Here is a 17,022-nt window from a genome sequence, read left to right as displayed (position 1 = left end):
AATTAAACCTAATAATGAAGGACACAATTTGATGGCATTGCTATCTGAACAGTAAAACACAGAAATCAAATACTGTCACCCTAAAAGTTCCTTGAGACTAATGTTTAAGACTATTCCTTCATTCTTCTCTGCCTTTCTGTTCTTGGAAAGGATTTAAATATGTATATTTCTTCTATACTATAGGATTGTATATGGGGTATGGGGCATGGGGCTAACAGACAGTAAAACAGACCTCAGCATATTCCATAGTTGAATGACTACCACCAGCAGCTGAGTATTTTTCTAAATAATTTCATTATTGTGAATCATGCACATTTTAATTTTCCTTTCCTTCTGATTTCAAATGTTTCAGATCTCTTGTGGAAGAGGACGACCAGCACATGAAACTGTCCCTTGGAAGCAGTGAAATGGGCCTCGCTTCCCATTTGCAGTCTTCCAAGGCAGGAAGCACACGCATCTTTACCAGCAATTCCCACAGCTGCGTGGTGTTACAGGTACTGTCACCTGCTCCTTGGCAAGATCTGTACAGTGACAAGAGCTCCCAGTTGTGGTTGTTGTTGTTTTGTGGTGCAGGCTATCAGTAACTGGGGAGGCTATTAATGTGTGGAGATGGGAACAGAAGGTGCATAGAAAATCTCTGTTTTCAGCTCATCTAGTGTTGTTAGCATAAAATTTCTCAGAAATGGGCTCTATTACTTAGAAAAACAAATAATACCCCACTATTGTAGACAGCTTGATTAAAGTGCATGCATTCTTTTTTCTTGTGTCATTCTCAACCTTTATTTCTTTTTTTGTATTTTTATTTCTTTACACATGCATTTATGTTATTACACATATGTGCAATAAATTACCTACACCAATAATAACTATGATAAAACAGGAATTATATAAATGTTACATTTTTAATGTTTTGGCTGTTTGTATTTGCCAACCTTGAAGAAAACATCTTTCCTATCTTGGTTCGTCTAAAATTTTGAATGTAAATCAATATCTATTATATCTCCTCATTATCAACTTAAAACATCTATCTAAACCTAAAAAATCTTAACCCCTAAGCAACTAATCTTAATTGTAAAACTAACCTATCTGGTCTTTAACCCCATCAGAGACTTGAGAAGGAATAAAATTAATTACCTGAGTATGCAGGGAGTACAGGTTGGCAACTTCCAAAATGAAAAAATGACAGAGACAGTTTGCTGACTGAATAGCATGCATTCTTAAATTTAAAATAATTGCCACAGTTAATTTCTCCATTTTATTAGAGTATCTTGCTAGTAGGCCACTTTATTTTTTAAATTTATTTTTAATCACTTTTTTACATAATTCCCTCCCACTTCTCCTTCCTCCCTAAAGAATATCCTGTTTATCAACATTGACTCTCTAATCTCTATTGTGTAACAGCCAAAGTAAAAATCACAGGCTTCCGGTTCTAAATATTTTAGTTTCTTATCTGTCATACAGTCATCTTTGTCATAGTCCTGAATATCACATTTATTTGATGTCTCAGTTCTCATGGGCCATAGTAGGTTTGGGAGTAGGGATGGAGGCTACTGTGTGCAATCCCACTGATTAAATGCACGAATTAATAACTAACATGAAGGGAAGGGGCAGAAGGTAGAAGGAACACAAGGCACAGGGATGTGGAACTATTTTGCATAGACAGTGACATTCCAAGTGGTCATTGATGAGTTAGAAAATAGTAGAGTCCTTGGTGGGCATAAATACCTTCTAGATGCAGTTAAATTCTGTCAATCTTTTCTGCTAAGTAAGACCGTATATATATAAAATATATAAAAATTATATTTATTTTTAGGTTAATATAATAAATGATATATAAGATTATATATATAATGTTCTAATGTATCTTAAAATAAAATCTTACTAGATGAGTTTTATGAATATATTTTATCAAGAGCAAGTACCCTGAAGTAGTACATAATGAAAGATGAAAGCTAGGTGTGGTGGTGCACGCCTTTAATCCCAACCCTCGGGAGGCAGAGGCAGACAGATCTCTGAGTTCGAGGCCAGCCTGGTCTACAAAGTAAGTCCAAGACATCCAGGGCTATTACACAGAGAAACCCTATCTTAAGAAAAAGAAAAAAGAAAGAAAGATGATGCTTATAATTATTATGTGATCTGTATTTAGTTTAATGTCTCTGGCCTCATTTTCTTTATCTCTAAAATGTGACTCTTAAGCAGGACATTTCTCTATTGCCTTTAATTTTCAATTTTTAAATGCTAGAAGATGGGTTCTAAAGTTTGTTGTTATTTGGGTGTCCTTGACAGAAATATGAGGGTCAGGGAGGAAAATGATTCAATCTTTGGGTATCTTGATACTGTACACATAGTATAAATGTTGGCTTTTCTGGCCCATGTAAGGATAATAAGGGATTCAGAAGACATCAAGAACATAAAAAGCGGTAAGGTGCTACTTTAATGCCCTTGTATTAAAAACAATTTTAAAATAATGAGAAAAACAGAAACATGTACCATCTGAATGATGGATATATACTCAAACTTGTGTTTTCAGGCCAATCATTGTGAACCTTCTCATTTTAAAGTGTTAAACTGAATAGTCATCACTCCTGTACTTCAAAGCTGTGGTTTTCAAGTTTTAGCACACGTTAAGATAACCAGAAAGACTTGTTAAAACTTTGGGGTATGACATAGCAATTCATATTTCTAGCAAGTGCCCAAGTGATGCTTTTACCCAGAGGGTATACATTTTCACCCAGTATTCACAGGAAACTGGGTCCAGAACTCATCACAGGGACCAAAGTCTTTTAAAGATCATTACCTAAAATAACATAGTGGTTCTCTATGACCTCAGTATATCCTCTGTAACTGAAAATCATCTGGAGATTATTGACTTGATACAGTGTAAACTTTAGGTAGTTAGGTGCTGTGCTGAATTATTTAAGGAAAAATGAGAAGAATGGAAGTACTGACATACCATATTCAGTATATATGCAGCCATCCCAGAGTGCCCTTTACCTATACAGTTCATCCCGGAGTGCCCTTGCCTATACAGTTCATCCAAGGTTGTTCAATTGTCAGATAATGAGCCCACAGAACACCCTGAGGGTCAGTTGTACAGTAGCACTACTGTGTAGAGGCAAGAATCTTTTTTTCCAGCAGCAAAAGTGGATGTTTTTCTCCATGGATGAATAGATAAGATGATAGAGAGATGGGTTATAAGTTATTGTTACAGTGAGGGGACATTAAAAATAGCTTAAAATTTTCCCTGTTAACTTTTTGTCAGTTAGTTATATATTCTTTTGATTCAGTACACAGATCTATTTTACCATTTTTGCTTGTTTTGAGATGAGATCTTGTTCTGTAGCCCAAGATGGCCTGAACCTCACTATGTAGTCTAAGCTGGCCTTGAACTGAGGCAATCCTATCTCAGCCTCCTAAAAAGAATAAATACAGATAAATACAAATATCTGAGGAACATTTAACAATAGTTCAATATCCTTAGCTATAAGGGAAGTACAAATTAAAACTACTTTGAGATTTCATTTTAACCCAGTCATAATGGCCAAGAACAATAAAACAAATGACAGCAAAAGCTTGTGAGGATGAGGGTGGAGTAAACACTTATCCATTGCTAGTGGGATTACTGACTGATACAGCCACTATGAAAATCAGTATAGAGTTTCCTCAAAAAGCTGAAAGTCAGTCTACTGCACAATCCACCTATACCACTCATGGACACTCAAAGGGTTCTCCATCTTACCATAGAAATGCTTGCTCACCCGTCTTCATACTAGCCAAGAAATGGAATGTACAGCAAAAATGTGCATCTGCACAATTGAATATTACTTAACTGTTAAGAATAATAAAATTGTAAAACTCACAAATAAATAAAAGGAACTGGAAACAGTTATCCTGAGTGATATAACCGAGACCCAGTAGGCAAACATCACATTTTCTCTCATATGCAGATGTTAGCTGTGAGTCTTTAGATATGTGTGTGTTTAATTTGCAATACTCATACAAGTTAGATAGCTAATAGGGGGCTTAGGGAAGGAGAGGTCTTTCTAGTGAAGGCAGATAGAATTTAATGATATAAAGGGACAAAGAATAATGGAACAAGAAGAATTAAATGGGGTGGGGGATGGAATCTAGGAAGGACAAACTAATACTAAAGGCTTTGAAAAAAGGCCATATGGAAAGCTACTACTGTAGAAGCATCCTAAAATATATACATAATACATATACAAAAAGCATTTAAGTGGTTTTGTCCTATAACTGAGAGAAAATACCCCAACTAGATACAACATGCTCAACATACTAGCAAACAAAAACACCAGGACCAGGACCTGGTTACGTCTTTGAATTTGGGGCCGGTGTTGTCTCAAAAACCTGTCAAACATTACAGGGTATTTCATTTGCTCTTGGTTACCCTCCAGAACTTGATGGCAAGACCTTATTGGTAAAGAAACCACATACTTGAGTATAAAACATGGACCATTCAAACAAGTACAGACCTGGAAGCTTCCCCCCTGCTGGCTTATTTTCGTAGTGCTGGAAGGTGCTGTGCAAGCTACTGAAGGAGAGTCATAATCCTCAGTGTTACCCAGATGTGAACCCTGTGAGCTGCAGTAATAACTTTCCTGAAAAGATGCTAGTATAACAGTGGCACAAATGCTAGGAGCATGAATGTTGTCTTAGATAAAAGACCAACTCCGGGAGATGGAACTCATCTCTGGCACTGTTATTGGGGCCAGTAACCTGTGCCTATACTGGTCTTGGTCCTTAGAGGAGAATATGCTACTATTATTCTGCTAAAGTGACAAGAGTATTAAAACAAATCCTTATGACCTATTGCTATACCCATAGATTAGTGCATGTCTCAACACTCACCAGAAAAGCTAATTCTTACAGTAGTTAATGATTAGCACAGTGACCAACAATTAGTCAGTATGCAGATAAAAAGAGAGTGAAGAATATCCATACCTAATGAGAAGTCTATGTCCCACCCTTCCCCAAAGGTTTCAAGCATCATCAAGGAAGAGGTGAACATTACAAGTGTAAGAGCCAAAGGCAGAAGTGGTGGGTGACTATGAAGATGTAGTGTTTTCTTGACACAATAGAACAACTTACAGTAATTGTGATAGCATATCCAAGATCAGTGCAAACTCAAGACAAACAAAATCCAAGTATGGTGGGGAGGGAGATCAGCACAAAGTACCACCCCTACCTGAGGAGCTATTGGCGTTTGATAGCTGATGGAAGAGAGTTTGTTTTCCTTAAGAGAGTGAACCCTGGGTAAGGACTCACACCTGGGCTATGCAAATTGAAGTTGATGGGTTAGAGGATGAGGAGCAGGAGAGAAGAAGAAGAAGAAGAAGAAGAAGAAGAAGAAGAAGAAGAAGAAGAAGAAGAAGAAGAAGAAGAAGAAGAAGAAGAAGAAGAGAGGAAGAAGAGGAAAGAAGGAGGAAGAGGGAGAAGAAAAAAGGAGGGGGAGGAGGAATAAGAAAGGAGGAGGAAGAGGAAGAAGAAGAAAGAAGGAGGAAAAGAAAAAGGAAGAAGGAGGAGGAGGAAGAGAGGAAGAAGAAAGAAGGGAGAGGGAGGAGGAGGAAGGGGGAGGAGGTGGTGGCAAAGTTGGGTGGGTAGAGAGGTGGGGATAGAGCTGGGAAGAGTTTGGAGAGGGGATGAGTGTGATCAAAATGCATTGTATGAAATTCTCAAAGCACTAATACAATATTATTTTAGAAAGTATGTTCCCACAAACAGATTTTTAAGACCAAGCACTCACCAAGAATGAACCTTTTCTATCTAATTTTGGATGTGTGGTTGTCAAGGGAATAAGCCAGAGAAGTGCTTAATATATAAATGTTATCATCATGTTAAAATTAGCAACAGCACAAACTCCAGCTTGAATTGGCATCAAAAGTACTGTGAAGAGGTGAAGACCATGGGGAGCAACTGTTTTTAGGAAGTCTTGTCCTGAATGATTACCCACTTCCTAACTGTAGAACAACTTGGTTCATCTAGTTTAGCCCAAACTGGAGTTCTAATTATAGTACTCCTGACTAGTTATCTGACTTTGAGAATGTCACTTATCCTCTCTGGACCAGTTTCCATATTTGTAATCTAGGTGAAAGAAATGAAGATTTAGTGTCACAATTTATGGGAAAGTAAGGTCAAGGATAAATATTGCTTTCCTTCCACCAGAGCTAAACAGAGAAAATGTCCTGGAAAAATGTAGATGATCAGAAGTGATGGGTCCACCATGTGAGGTATCCATCTGGTTGGCCTGGGAGACTCCAGAGGATTAGTCATCTTCATTAAGTAGGCTGCTACATTGGGCTGTCAAAGGGCCTAGAAACATCTGATATGGAATCAGCTTGGATTCCTAGAACCTTGAACACACCCCAGGAGAATTCATGATGGAGTTAGCAGTACAAATTACATGTACTAAAGGAAGAAGATTAGCCAGAGTTAGCTTAAGGAGTGGTTGTTAAAAGTCAAGGATAATTTCATTGCCCCTATTTCTTGACTACTACTGCATCTGTGCTTACTTCTTACCAAGCCTTTGGATCTTTGACTTCTCCTTCTTATCCCGGGCTGACAATGTCTTTTTTTTTTTTTTAACTATGCAGTCTATGATAATGATTCTTGATATCATATGCCTTCAGGTGCATTTAACATTTAAATAGGAGATGAAATTCATATAGCATATAATTCACCTAGTTAAAGTATATAAGTCAGTGGGGTTTAGACTGTTTATAGGATTTTGCAACTGTCACAATAGTCTGTTCTACAATATTATCATCTCCAAATAAGAAAACCTGTATCTGTTAGTAGGTACTCCCCATCTGCTGCCAACCCCTTCCTTGTCCCTAGGTAGCCACTAATCTCCTTAGCTTCATAGCTCTGTCTATTCTGAACATTTCATATACATGAAGCTATCAGACACATAGCCTTTGTGAATCTATTTTTTTATTTACTTTAAGGATTTCAAGGCAAATCCATGTTATAGTATACAACATTCTATCACCACACAATATCCCATTGCATGGATGGACTACATTTTCTGCATCCATTTGTTCATTGATGGGCACTCAGTGATTTCCAGTTTTTAGCTTATGAACAATACTGTTGCGATTACCTATTTACAAATATTTTCTTTTTGGTATGAGTCTAGGAATGGAGTTGCTTGGTCCTGTGGTAATTGTATGCTTAATCTTTTGAAGAACTGCTATATGTTTGCTGAAGTGGCTGCAGTATTCTACATTTACACTGTTATTGTCAAGGCCGATTTTTTAACAGTAAAGAATGTATGTAGTACATACTCCTTGACATGCAGTACAGTAAGGAAACATGTAGTACACACTCCTTAACAATTCTTCAGTGTGGTTTTATTATGGTCATCTGAGTAGGTGTGAAGTACTAGTCGTGGTTTTGATTTGCATTTCCCCAATTACTAATTATATTGGAAAACTTTTTAATTTGTACTTATAGTTATTTCTATGCCATCTTCGGGGAAATGTCTCCTTAGAATTTTGGCCCAGTTCTTTTTTTGTCCCCAGCTTTTAATTGGGACATTTATCTTCCTAGTATTCAATAATAGTTGTCCTCTTATACAATATAGATACAAATCCTTCTCTGATAAACGGCTGTCCAGCATTACTCACAATACCTTCAGTTTTATGTTCCTTTGTTGTTCTGTTGTAGATACTGCATCAATTTCTAATCCTTTATCCACTCCACCACATACCCCTTTCGTGAACATTAGCCTAGCAGAGTTAATAAAAGACAGGGTCAAGGAAAATGCTTACATGACTGAAATTTCACTGTCCTCAAAACTTACACTGTTTGTTCATATATCATTGGTCGTATTCCTCTTTTCTTTCTCTGGAATATTCTTTTCTTTTCTTTATCTGTCTCTTATTTATTCATAATGAGTCATCTTAAATGGATGTTTTTTGTAACATGCTTCTTTTTTTTCATTTTGGGGCATTTTTAAATATATTATCAGACACATAAATGAGTGGTATGTTTTGGTACATGATAGGTTATATAATGTTTAAATAAAATTAACATGTTATCCCAGCACTCAGGGAGGCAGAGGCAGACGGATCTCTGAACTTGAGGCCAGCCTGGTCTACAGAGCGAGTCTGGGACAGCCAGAGTTATACTAAGAAATCCTTCACAATTAAGCTTAGTTGTTTAGAGGTTAAGGTGTTTTTAGATCTAGATAGATGTTTTAAGTTGATAAAGATGAGATATGATAGATATTGATTTACATTCAAAATTTTAGATGCACCAAGATAGGAAAGATGTTTTCTTCAAGGCTGCCAAATACAAATAGCCAAAACACTATGAATGTAACATTTATATAATTCCTGATTGTTTCATGGTTCTTCTTGCTGTTGGTAGTTTATTTTATATATGTACAATAATACAAATATAAGTAAAAATAAAAATAAATATTAACTAATTAAAAAAAGAAACTGTATCCAAAAACTAAAAACAAACAAAATATTAAACGTCTCTTCAAATATTTACCATTTCTTTATGGTAAAAAGTTTTTTTAAAAAATCCTTTCTTCTAGCTTTTCACACTTTGTGATGCATGCTTGTTTTCAATATGATACCCTGTTAGGCAACAGCACTTCAGAACTCTTCCTATCTAACTGCTCCTTAATAACTATTGATCTATTTCTCCCATGTAAGCCATTTTGTGACTAAAGCAGTTACTAGCTTCTACTATATCCACATAACTCAGGCCTTGAGGAATGTCAGCTCTCAGAAATATTTTCCAGACCTGGGATTTAACATGTCCTTTCTCTCTATGCCATGTGATCTAGTGCTGGAGTGTGTGAGTATTCTCCATAAATAACCACCTTTGATCTCTTCATATTGTTAATATCATTAAAAGAGGTAATGTAAGTAAAGAGCTTAGCCTCATGCTTGCCGTAGAGGAACCACTCAGCGCCTTTTGCTGTTCTTATGGATGTTATTTATGGGATGAATAAATTTAGATGGCAGTTTATGATGCATTTAGGTATAATCTTTCCTCGATACTTGAAAACATGTCACAAGACAAAAATAGCAAGAATTGTCAGAACCACCTTATATATAGGGGCACTAGGTATCACAGAATTTAGGAGGCCTACCAAGATTCATATACCCATTTAGAATACACATAGTAGGTCTTGACCCAGGTTTTCTGACTCTGCATTTATACATGCATTTTATACCATAACTTTGTTCTAAACTGTTTTACCCTTTAAGATTTAATCTCCATAGTGATTAACTGTTCATGATCCATAATTGTAAAAACATATCAATAGAAGCTAACAATTTATGGCACAATATAATATATTTCAGTCTTGATAGAAAAAATAATATTACACACATTATTTCCTTCCTTGCCTGTTCTCTTTCTCTGCCAAAAAAATATGAATTGGCGTTTGTAAGCCCCATTGTTAGGACAGGGAGCCATAATGAGGGTGCCATGCTCCAGCTGGTAGCTATACAAGCTAGTTGCTGAATACTTCTATTATAGAATAGAAACCATTTACTGGATATTGGCTATGCTCATTTAAACACATAAAAACTGAAAAATACCCTTCTGTTCTAACTATTAAGACTTGTAATTGACACTTACCTTTCCTAATGACTAGTGCCTAAAACACTTATATTTCCATGTTTTTCTCTATTTTAGCTATTAATTTATTTTCTCTGCTTAATTTTCATGTTTAAATTCACTATAAGATATAATTTTATAACCTTCAGTTATTACCTAGTTAATAGAATGTTTTAAAAAATTGGATGAATTACTGTGTCTTGCTTTCCACTGGTTTAGCTTCATGGAATGTTTAATTTAAAGTAGATATTTGGGTTGTTGATCATTGCATGTTGATGACCTTTATCTTGTTTCAAAACATTATGATAATAAGGGAAACAGTTTTCAAAGGTACTGTTGATCCTGGTATGGGTAGCACATGCCTTTAATCCTAGCACTTAGGAGGCAAAGGTAGACAGATCTCTGTGAGTTTGAGACAACCCTGTTCTACAAAGCGAGCTCTAGGACAACCAGGGCTACACAAAGAAACCTTGCCTCAAAATATGCTGATACAACATGTAATAATTGAAAGTGACATGTTATAAAACAGCTACAGTAATTTAGGTTGCTAAGGTTCTATCAATGTCATACTTTTCCTTTATGTTCCTTCATGGCAGCTAGAATAGGAAAAAAAATCTTATTTTATAGCTTTGCTGGGGGAAGTACTTCTTAGATCACCCAGGTTAGGATACAATGAAACTATTCTTATACTTCCGATTGCTTCACATCCTAATTTGGAAGAGTGTCCTAGACATGCCCCTTTTAAGCTAGTTTATTGTGTTATTATCCAACACTTATTGAGTATTTTCTTTAATTTTTAGATTTACTTTATTATATAAATGTTTTTTCCTGCATGCATGAGTGTGTGTACACTGTATGTATGCCCGAGGAGGCCAGAAAAAGGTGTCAGAGACTGTGGAACTGGAGTTCCAGAAGGTTGTGAGTCACCATGTAGGGGCTTCCAGTTGTTCATCTCTTCCCATACTTTATTGCCCTGGAGGAACCTGGAGAAAATTGCAAAAAAATTCTTGTTCTTTTCCTTTTTTAACAAATTAAAAAAACTTTTATAAGTATTTATTTTTGTGTAAGTGAACTTCTTTTCTCCATTTGTTTTTTTATTCACTTTGCATCCTGATCACAACCCACCATCTTCTTCTCCAAGTCTCCCCCCTTAAACACTCCTTCCCCAATTCTTCCCTCTTCCTCTCCTCTGAGAAGGAGGAGGTCCCCCATGGCTACCAATCTGCCCTGTTACATTAAGTCCCTGCAGGACTAGGCACATCCTCATCCACTGAGACCAGACAAAACATCCTAGTTAGGGCAACGGGATCCAAAAGGAGGTATCAAAGTCAGAGAGGGCCTTTACTCTAGTTGTTGGGGGATCCACATGATGTCCCTCTACTACATATGTGTAGGGGGGCTAGGACCAGTTCATGCGTGCTCTTTGGTTGGTTCTGTGAGCCTCCCCTCCATGTCCTGTTCTTTTCAAACTGAATTTTATCTGGATTCCCAGACTGTACCTCTTTCCAGGCAGTATGTTGTAACAATTATGGGTTTATCATATTTATTTCTCAACTTTCACAGATGCTGCTCTTTTGATCTTTAAAAGCTGTATTTTTCATCTATTTTGTCTTGTTTGTAAGGTTTTTGGAGAGGGAACATGAAGAAAAAAATCTCCTCTTTTTCCTTCTCTGGAAACATAGATTTATAAGCTATAGTTAAATGCTCAATCTTTAGAACTAGAACAAAAATGCCTAATTATCTTAGAGGGGATTTGATTGGAAATAGCTTTATAAAATAGGTCAATTTTAAACTCGGCTTTGATGGAGGGAGGACATCCATGTGAAAAGTAAAGGCATAAATAAAAGATAATGGAAAAGGAGGAAGCCTAGGTTGGACAAGCTGATATGATGGGTTAAAGTACATAGGGTCATAAAAGTTATGGATGTATAGTTGGGCTGGAGCCCAAGTTGAGAAGTCTTTGAAAAGCAGGAGTTATGATATACACAATGATAGAGAGCCAGTAGATGCTTTGAAATTGCAAGCCATGTTACATAATGACGACAGCGTTTAGTATTAACATAAACTTTTATGTCTAGCCTATATATCTCTTTTGGCTTAAATGCATCTGTTCCTCCACTTTCTTCTGAATCAAATGAGGAGCAACCTCACAAAAACAAAGCTCCTATTGTTTTTATCAAATATGTAACATCTACTTAAAGATTAAACTCATTACTTAACCTTTTCTTTGGTTCTTAAAATCTTCCATCTTTATTTGTAATACACATTTTCCATCAGTACATTTTATGGTTCTTGTCAAGATGAGTTTCCTGTTTTTGCTCATTCTTTTTGTAAAATTATAGTCATCACATTAGTATAATAAACTACTAAATTCTTTATAAATGCATAAATTGGTAGAAATATTTGCTTATCTCATTATTTTAATAGCATGCCATACATCAGAGTTGCTTTTTATTTCATAAAAGTGCTACTGCTATCTAACCAACTTTTAAAATGTTGTTTTGTTTATTTTTATATTATAATTTTATAATATCAATATATTCTTTCATTTTATAAAATAATTGACATTTTTAGATTGAGTTAATATTTCCATCTTTAGGGTATTTATGTACATGCCTCTTCTTAATAATATTTGAAGCTTTACTACATTGGTTACATTTAAAGAAGGTAAAAACATTATAGTGCTTGTTTGCCCCCAAAACAATATAGAAGAAATATAAATATAAAATATAAAAACATATAGGGAGGTTTATAGAAGGTGGGAAAGTAAATATTTAGCAATTGGGGACAAATAAGTTTTTCTTAATCAGAACTAAGGCCCAGAATAAATGCAGTAATAGAAGTAATATAAGTGCTAAGGCAGAAAGGTAACTTTAAATCAATGGAAACTATTTTAGAGGAATCCTTAAACAATAACTAGCAGCTAAGCATCATCCATAAAACAGAACTCTATGTGTAGAGGGGTGGGCAACATACGTTTATAGAAATTATATTAAAGGAATGAGTACAGTATTGGTGGGAGAAAATTATTTCTTTAATGAATGGACACACTTTGTGCCTGATCTCTAAGATCTTTTGTAGAGTTGACCAGAGGAGAAGATTGTGAGACAAGATAAAATGCAGAGAAGAACAGACTGTAGGCTGCCAATCTCAGTTGATCCATGTGCAGGGCAACCCCTACACCAGAGGCTCAGAGAAAATCAAAAGAGAGGATGGGAAGGTTGTAAGATGCCTGCCCCAAGACAGTGTCTTTTATGTAGGACAGGGAGGCTGCGCCCATGGAATCTCAGCAACAAGCTTCCTAAACAAGCCCGACGTAATGACATCAGTTGACATTCCAGTGCAGATGGGCAAATCTCACAAGGCCCCATCCTTAGATGAAGAACTACAAGCAATCAGTGACTGCTAGGAGAGAGACTCAGTCTTCTCCATGGACTTAGTCTTCTCCATGGACAATCCATCTGACCAATTACCCAATCCCAGTGGTACAGCCCTAAACACAAAACTGTTCTCAATGGACTCAATAGTGTGTGTGTGTGTGTGTGTGTGTGTGAGTGAGAGAGAGAGAGAGAGAGAGACAGAGAGAGAGAGAGAGAGAGACAGAGAGAGAGAGACAGAGAGAGAGAGACAGAGAGAGAGACAGACAGACAGATAGACAGACAGACAGACAGAGAGAGAGACAGAAAGAGGCAGAGACAGAGAGACGGAGACAGAGAGAGACGGAGACAGAGAGAGTACACATACAAAGAAATCAGTAATTTGAGAGACGGTGTGTAGGGGAAAAACAGAGGAAGGAACGGAATAAACATGGTGCAAATATAGTACTTGTATATGCAATTCTCAAATTTTAAAAAGTTTTTAAAAATGGAAAGAGTATGAGAATTAGAACAGAAAGCAGATATATTGAAGGCAGATTCAGAGGGCTTCCATGACACCAAATTATATATAAAAAGGGTTAAGTTTTTCATGATATTGTAAATGGATTCGAAATGACTTACTTTGTGATGAGGAGTCTCCTGACGTCTTAGCCGAGCTGAGAGCCTGGCTGTCCAGATGTTAAGGAATGAGCACATCTTTCCATTGTTGAATCGATTGTAATTTCAAAAGTTGTTAAGACCATTGAAGTGCTCTGGTGTGTCCGTACATAAGACATCATCAAGTTTGTCTTTGTACTCTGAGATATAAGGCTTTTATTATTATCTGGACATGAGACACTAGACCTGGATTTATCCTTATGTGTTTTAACTTTTAAAAGTGTATTGATACATCTTTAACTTCAAATTCATTTGAGGAAGAAGGGGAAACAAGCTAAGCCATTGGATCCAAACTTTTCTTTCTAAATGCTGGCTTAATTCCGTTTTTCACATTTTCGGCCTTTACAGTTATTTCACAAGCAATCTCTTTAAGCAAACATTGCAGTTCATTCTTGGGAGAAGCTGCATTTCCAGCTCCCAGATAATATGACCAAAGCTAATGTTCTCCCTGTCATGCTTACATGACTTTAAAGTTTTAATTGATAGCTTCTGAGTGAAATGAGGGTTTGTGCATATCCTAACGTGAACATTTCTACCATGGATATAGCAAAGCACAGGTGAATTCAAAAGTATTGCTCTCCAAATGACCGGGCCATGGGCTTCTCCTTATCAGCAGATTGACACTCTTACCCTACTGCAGTGTGCTCATTCAGTGTGTAAGGATGTTCACCTAATCTTAAAGGCATGTCCCATAGACGTACTACACTATTTCCTCCTTACATGAATAGTTCTTGTCTTAAGTATGCGGGCAATTTCTCCAAGTTGACATTGCTTTGGCAAAATACATTGTTATTCTTTTACATCTGCATTTCCAAAGAGAGACAATGGATGAGTTACAGAACTAGGGTATAGAGTGTTTGTGTTTGCAAAGGAAGGGGGCATTTATGAAAATGTTATAATTATAAATATGCTATTCATTCATGGAGATAACATGCCTATTTTGAAGTTTCAAGATATAAAAATACAAAGGGGACAAAGTAATCCTTTGTATTGGTTCTTACTTTGTTAGTTTATTATAATCTTAGAAAGTGTTTATACCACTTTTGATCACTCCTGCTTTGTTTTATAATGAAACATTTCTTTGAAACCACAAATTGAGTCTTGTAACAGTCTTCCCTTTTTTGCCTCATTATTAAATTTTGTATAGTTCCCTTTCAGCAGTTTGTCATGACATTTCCTCTGTGCATTATTTTTAATGGAGTAAATTAAATAATTGATCTTTTAAAATATGTTATGTCATATACATACATTGTGGAATCTGCCCATTGTAACCAATGCATCTCATTCTTTTGAGAGGTGGAGTAGCTGAAGCAGTTAATCAACAGGGACTCTTCTAGCTGGGCTCTGTCTCTCCTTCCAACTGTAGGGGCTAACCAGTTCATTCTGAGCTAATCTCTTAAGCCTTTGGAGACAATTAAGCCTCCTGTTGGGACTCCCTACACTCCTTTTTATCAAAGATAATTAAATCTTTGTCTTGAAAGATAATTGACCAAACAGCAGCAGTAGTAAACTGAGCATTGGAATATTTAAGGTACAATCCTTAATTCTCAAAGAGGGTAAACAATTCAACTGATAAAATGAACTCTAGGCTTGTACTTGTTACAGATAGGTACCAGCTCCCTTTCTGTCTCAAGGGGGAAAAAAGCCATCAAAATGCAAATATTCTATTAAAGTCCTAGAGCAGTAGTATCCATGCAATTATATAAAACAGTTCTGGAAGGTCGAAGGTTTTTATATTATGTATGGGGAAAACAGCAGTATAAACAATCATTTTTTCTCAAAGTAGGGCAAATATATGTGTAAATAAATGAATTTACATACTTTCCCTGTTTGATCTTACTAAAAATTAGCTTTAATATTCTATTTTTTTATGGAGTAAAATGTATACATATATACACAAAACAGTTTTATTTATTTATTTTTTTAGCAATCTTTGGCTCTGTTTAAAAATACACTAGATGTGTGAGCTTGTAAACAGCAGCTTAGCACACAGGAATTGTACCTGTCTTCTTTCCCTTGATTCCTGGCTCAACTCATGTCTTGTTACAGGGCTTTGAGCAGCTTCGCCATGATGGATTGCTTTGTGACGTGACCCTGATGCCAGGTGACACAGATGATGCTTTCCCTGTGCACAGAGTAATGATGGCATCTGCCAGTGACTACTTCAAAGCTATGTTCACAGGTAGGTTGGCTTTTGCCACCCTGTATTCACATGTACAAATTAGGAGAAATCCGTGTTTCAGTTTATTTTTTAATTTCTAACCTGAAATTACTCTCTGTTATTATATTAAAAAATACTTTCAAAAGAAATATTCAGCAGTCTATGTGGTTATGTGTGGTGCTGTTCTGTCATGGGAAATTGAAGCATATTTTGTGCCATCATCCCCTCTACTTCATAACCTTTCTTTTTACATATCTGAAAGGACTCCGTGTTCCTATAATGTGGTCTTTAATCTATCAAAAGATAAGAAGTGACAGGAGAACATTTGAAAGCACTTGTATTATATATGATCCCCATTAATATAGAGAGAATTTTTTTTTAAGTCTCTTTTGCCTGTAAAAACGTGCAAAAGCCCAACTGGGGCATGGGTACTTACTTGGAATAAGACTTTCCCTTGATTTTACTGCATCTAATTATCAGCAGAACTGAGTTTGTCCTTAATTCTCCACCTTCATTTAACAGACTGTCTTTTCATTTAAGGTGGAATGAAAGAGCAAGATTTGATGTACATTAAGCTTCATGGCGTGAGCAAAGTAGGGCTAAGGAAAATTATTGATTTCATCTATACTGCGAAGCTTTCTCTTAACATGGACAACCTTCAAGATACACTGGAGGCTGCCAGCTTTCTTCAGATTCTGCCGGTTTTAGACTTCTGTAAAGTGTTTCTCATATCTGGGGTAAGATGTTTTCATATCTTACTTTTTCTGTGATACATGCTCATATAAAGTTGAAGAAGGCTTAATTGTATAAACATGTAAAACTTTTCATCAGCAAAGGATGTTATATAATGTGTGGTGTGGGAGTAAGTGGAAAATAAAATCATTGGATTTTACAGTGTAGAATTGTGTAGAAAAGTAATCTGAGCTTCTAAAATTCCATTAAAACAGGCTTGGCCTTTTTCTTCTTTGAATATACGGACTCAATCTTGAGAACTAGCAGATAAGTGCTAACTTGCAAAGCCAGGAACCTTGAGTCCTTAGAACATGTCCTGCTGGAGTGTGGTTAGCTTTTATCAACCAATCACTGAACGGCATAAGAGTTACTTTGCTCCACAAGGCTTGCTTTATTTTATCTCAGGAAACTCTCTGGCTTATACAGAGATAATAAAATTGCTATCGTTCCTGAAACTTTTGTGGTTAAGATTATAGTAATAGTGAAATTTTA

The 17,022-nt window shown here is 36.2% G+C and overlaps 1 protein-coding gene across 7 annotated transcripts in view; it reads left to right on the top strand.

Moving 5' to 3' along the window:
• The window catches only part of KLHL13 (kelch like family member 13), a 157,791-nt gene that overhangs the window by 122,114 nt on the left and 18,655 nt on the right, over positions 1 to 17,022 (top strand). For all 7 annotated transcript variants that reach the window (XM_084789220.1, XM_084789221.1, XM_084789215.1 and 4 more), the window contains 3 exons: positions 353 to 494; positions 15,687 to 15,819; positions 16,339 to 16,535. In XM_084789220.1, coding sequence (XP_084645346.1) covers positions 353 to 494; positions 15,687 to 15,819; positions 16,339 to 16,535 — 472 coding nt within the window. The remainder of the gene's footprint in view (positions 1 to 352; positions 495 to 15,686; positions 15,820 to 16,338; positions 16,536 to 17,022) is intronic.

This window comes from Acomys minous (assembly GCF_964271855.1).
Source record: "Acomys minous genome assembly, chromosome: 7".
Taxonomy (NCBI): domain Eukaryota; kingdom Metazoa; phylum Chordata; class Mammalia; order Rodentia; family Muridae; genus Acomys; species Acomys minous.
This window is presented reverse-complemented; position numbering and strand designations above follow the sequence as displayed.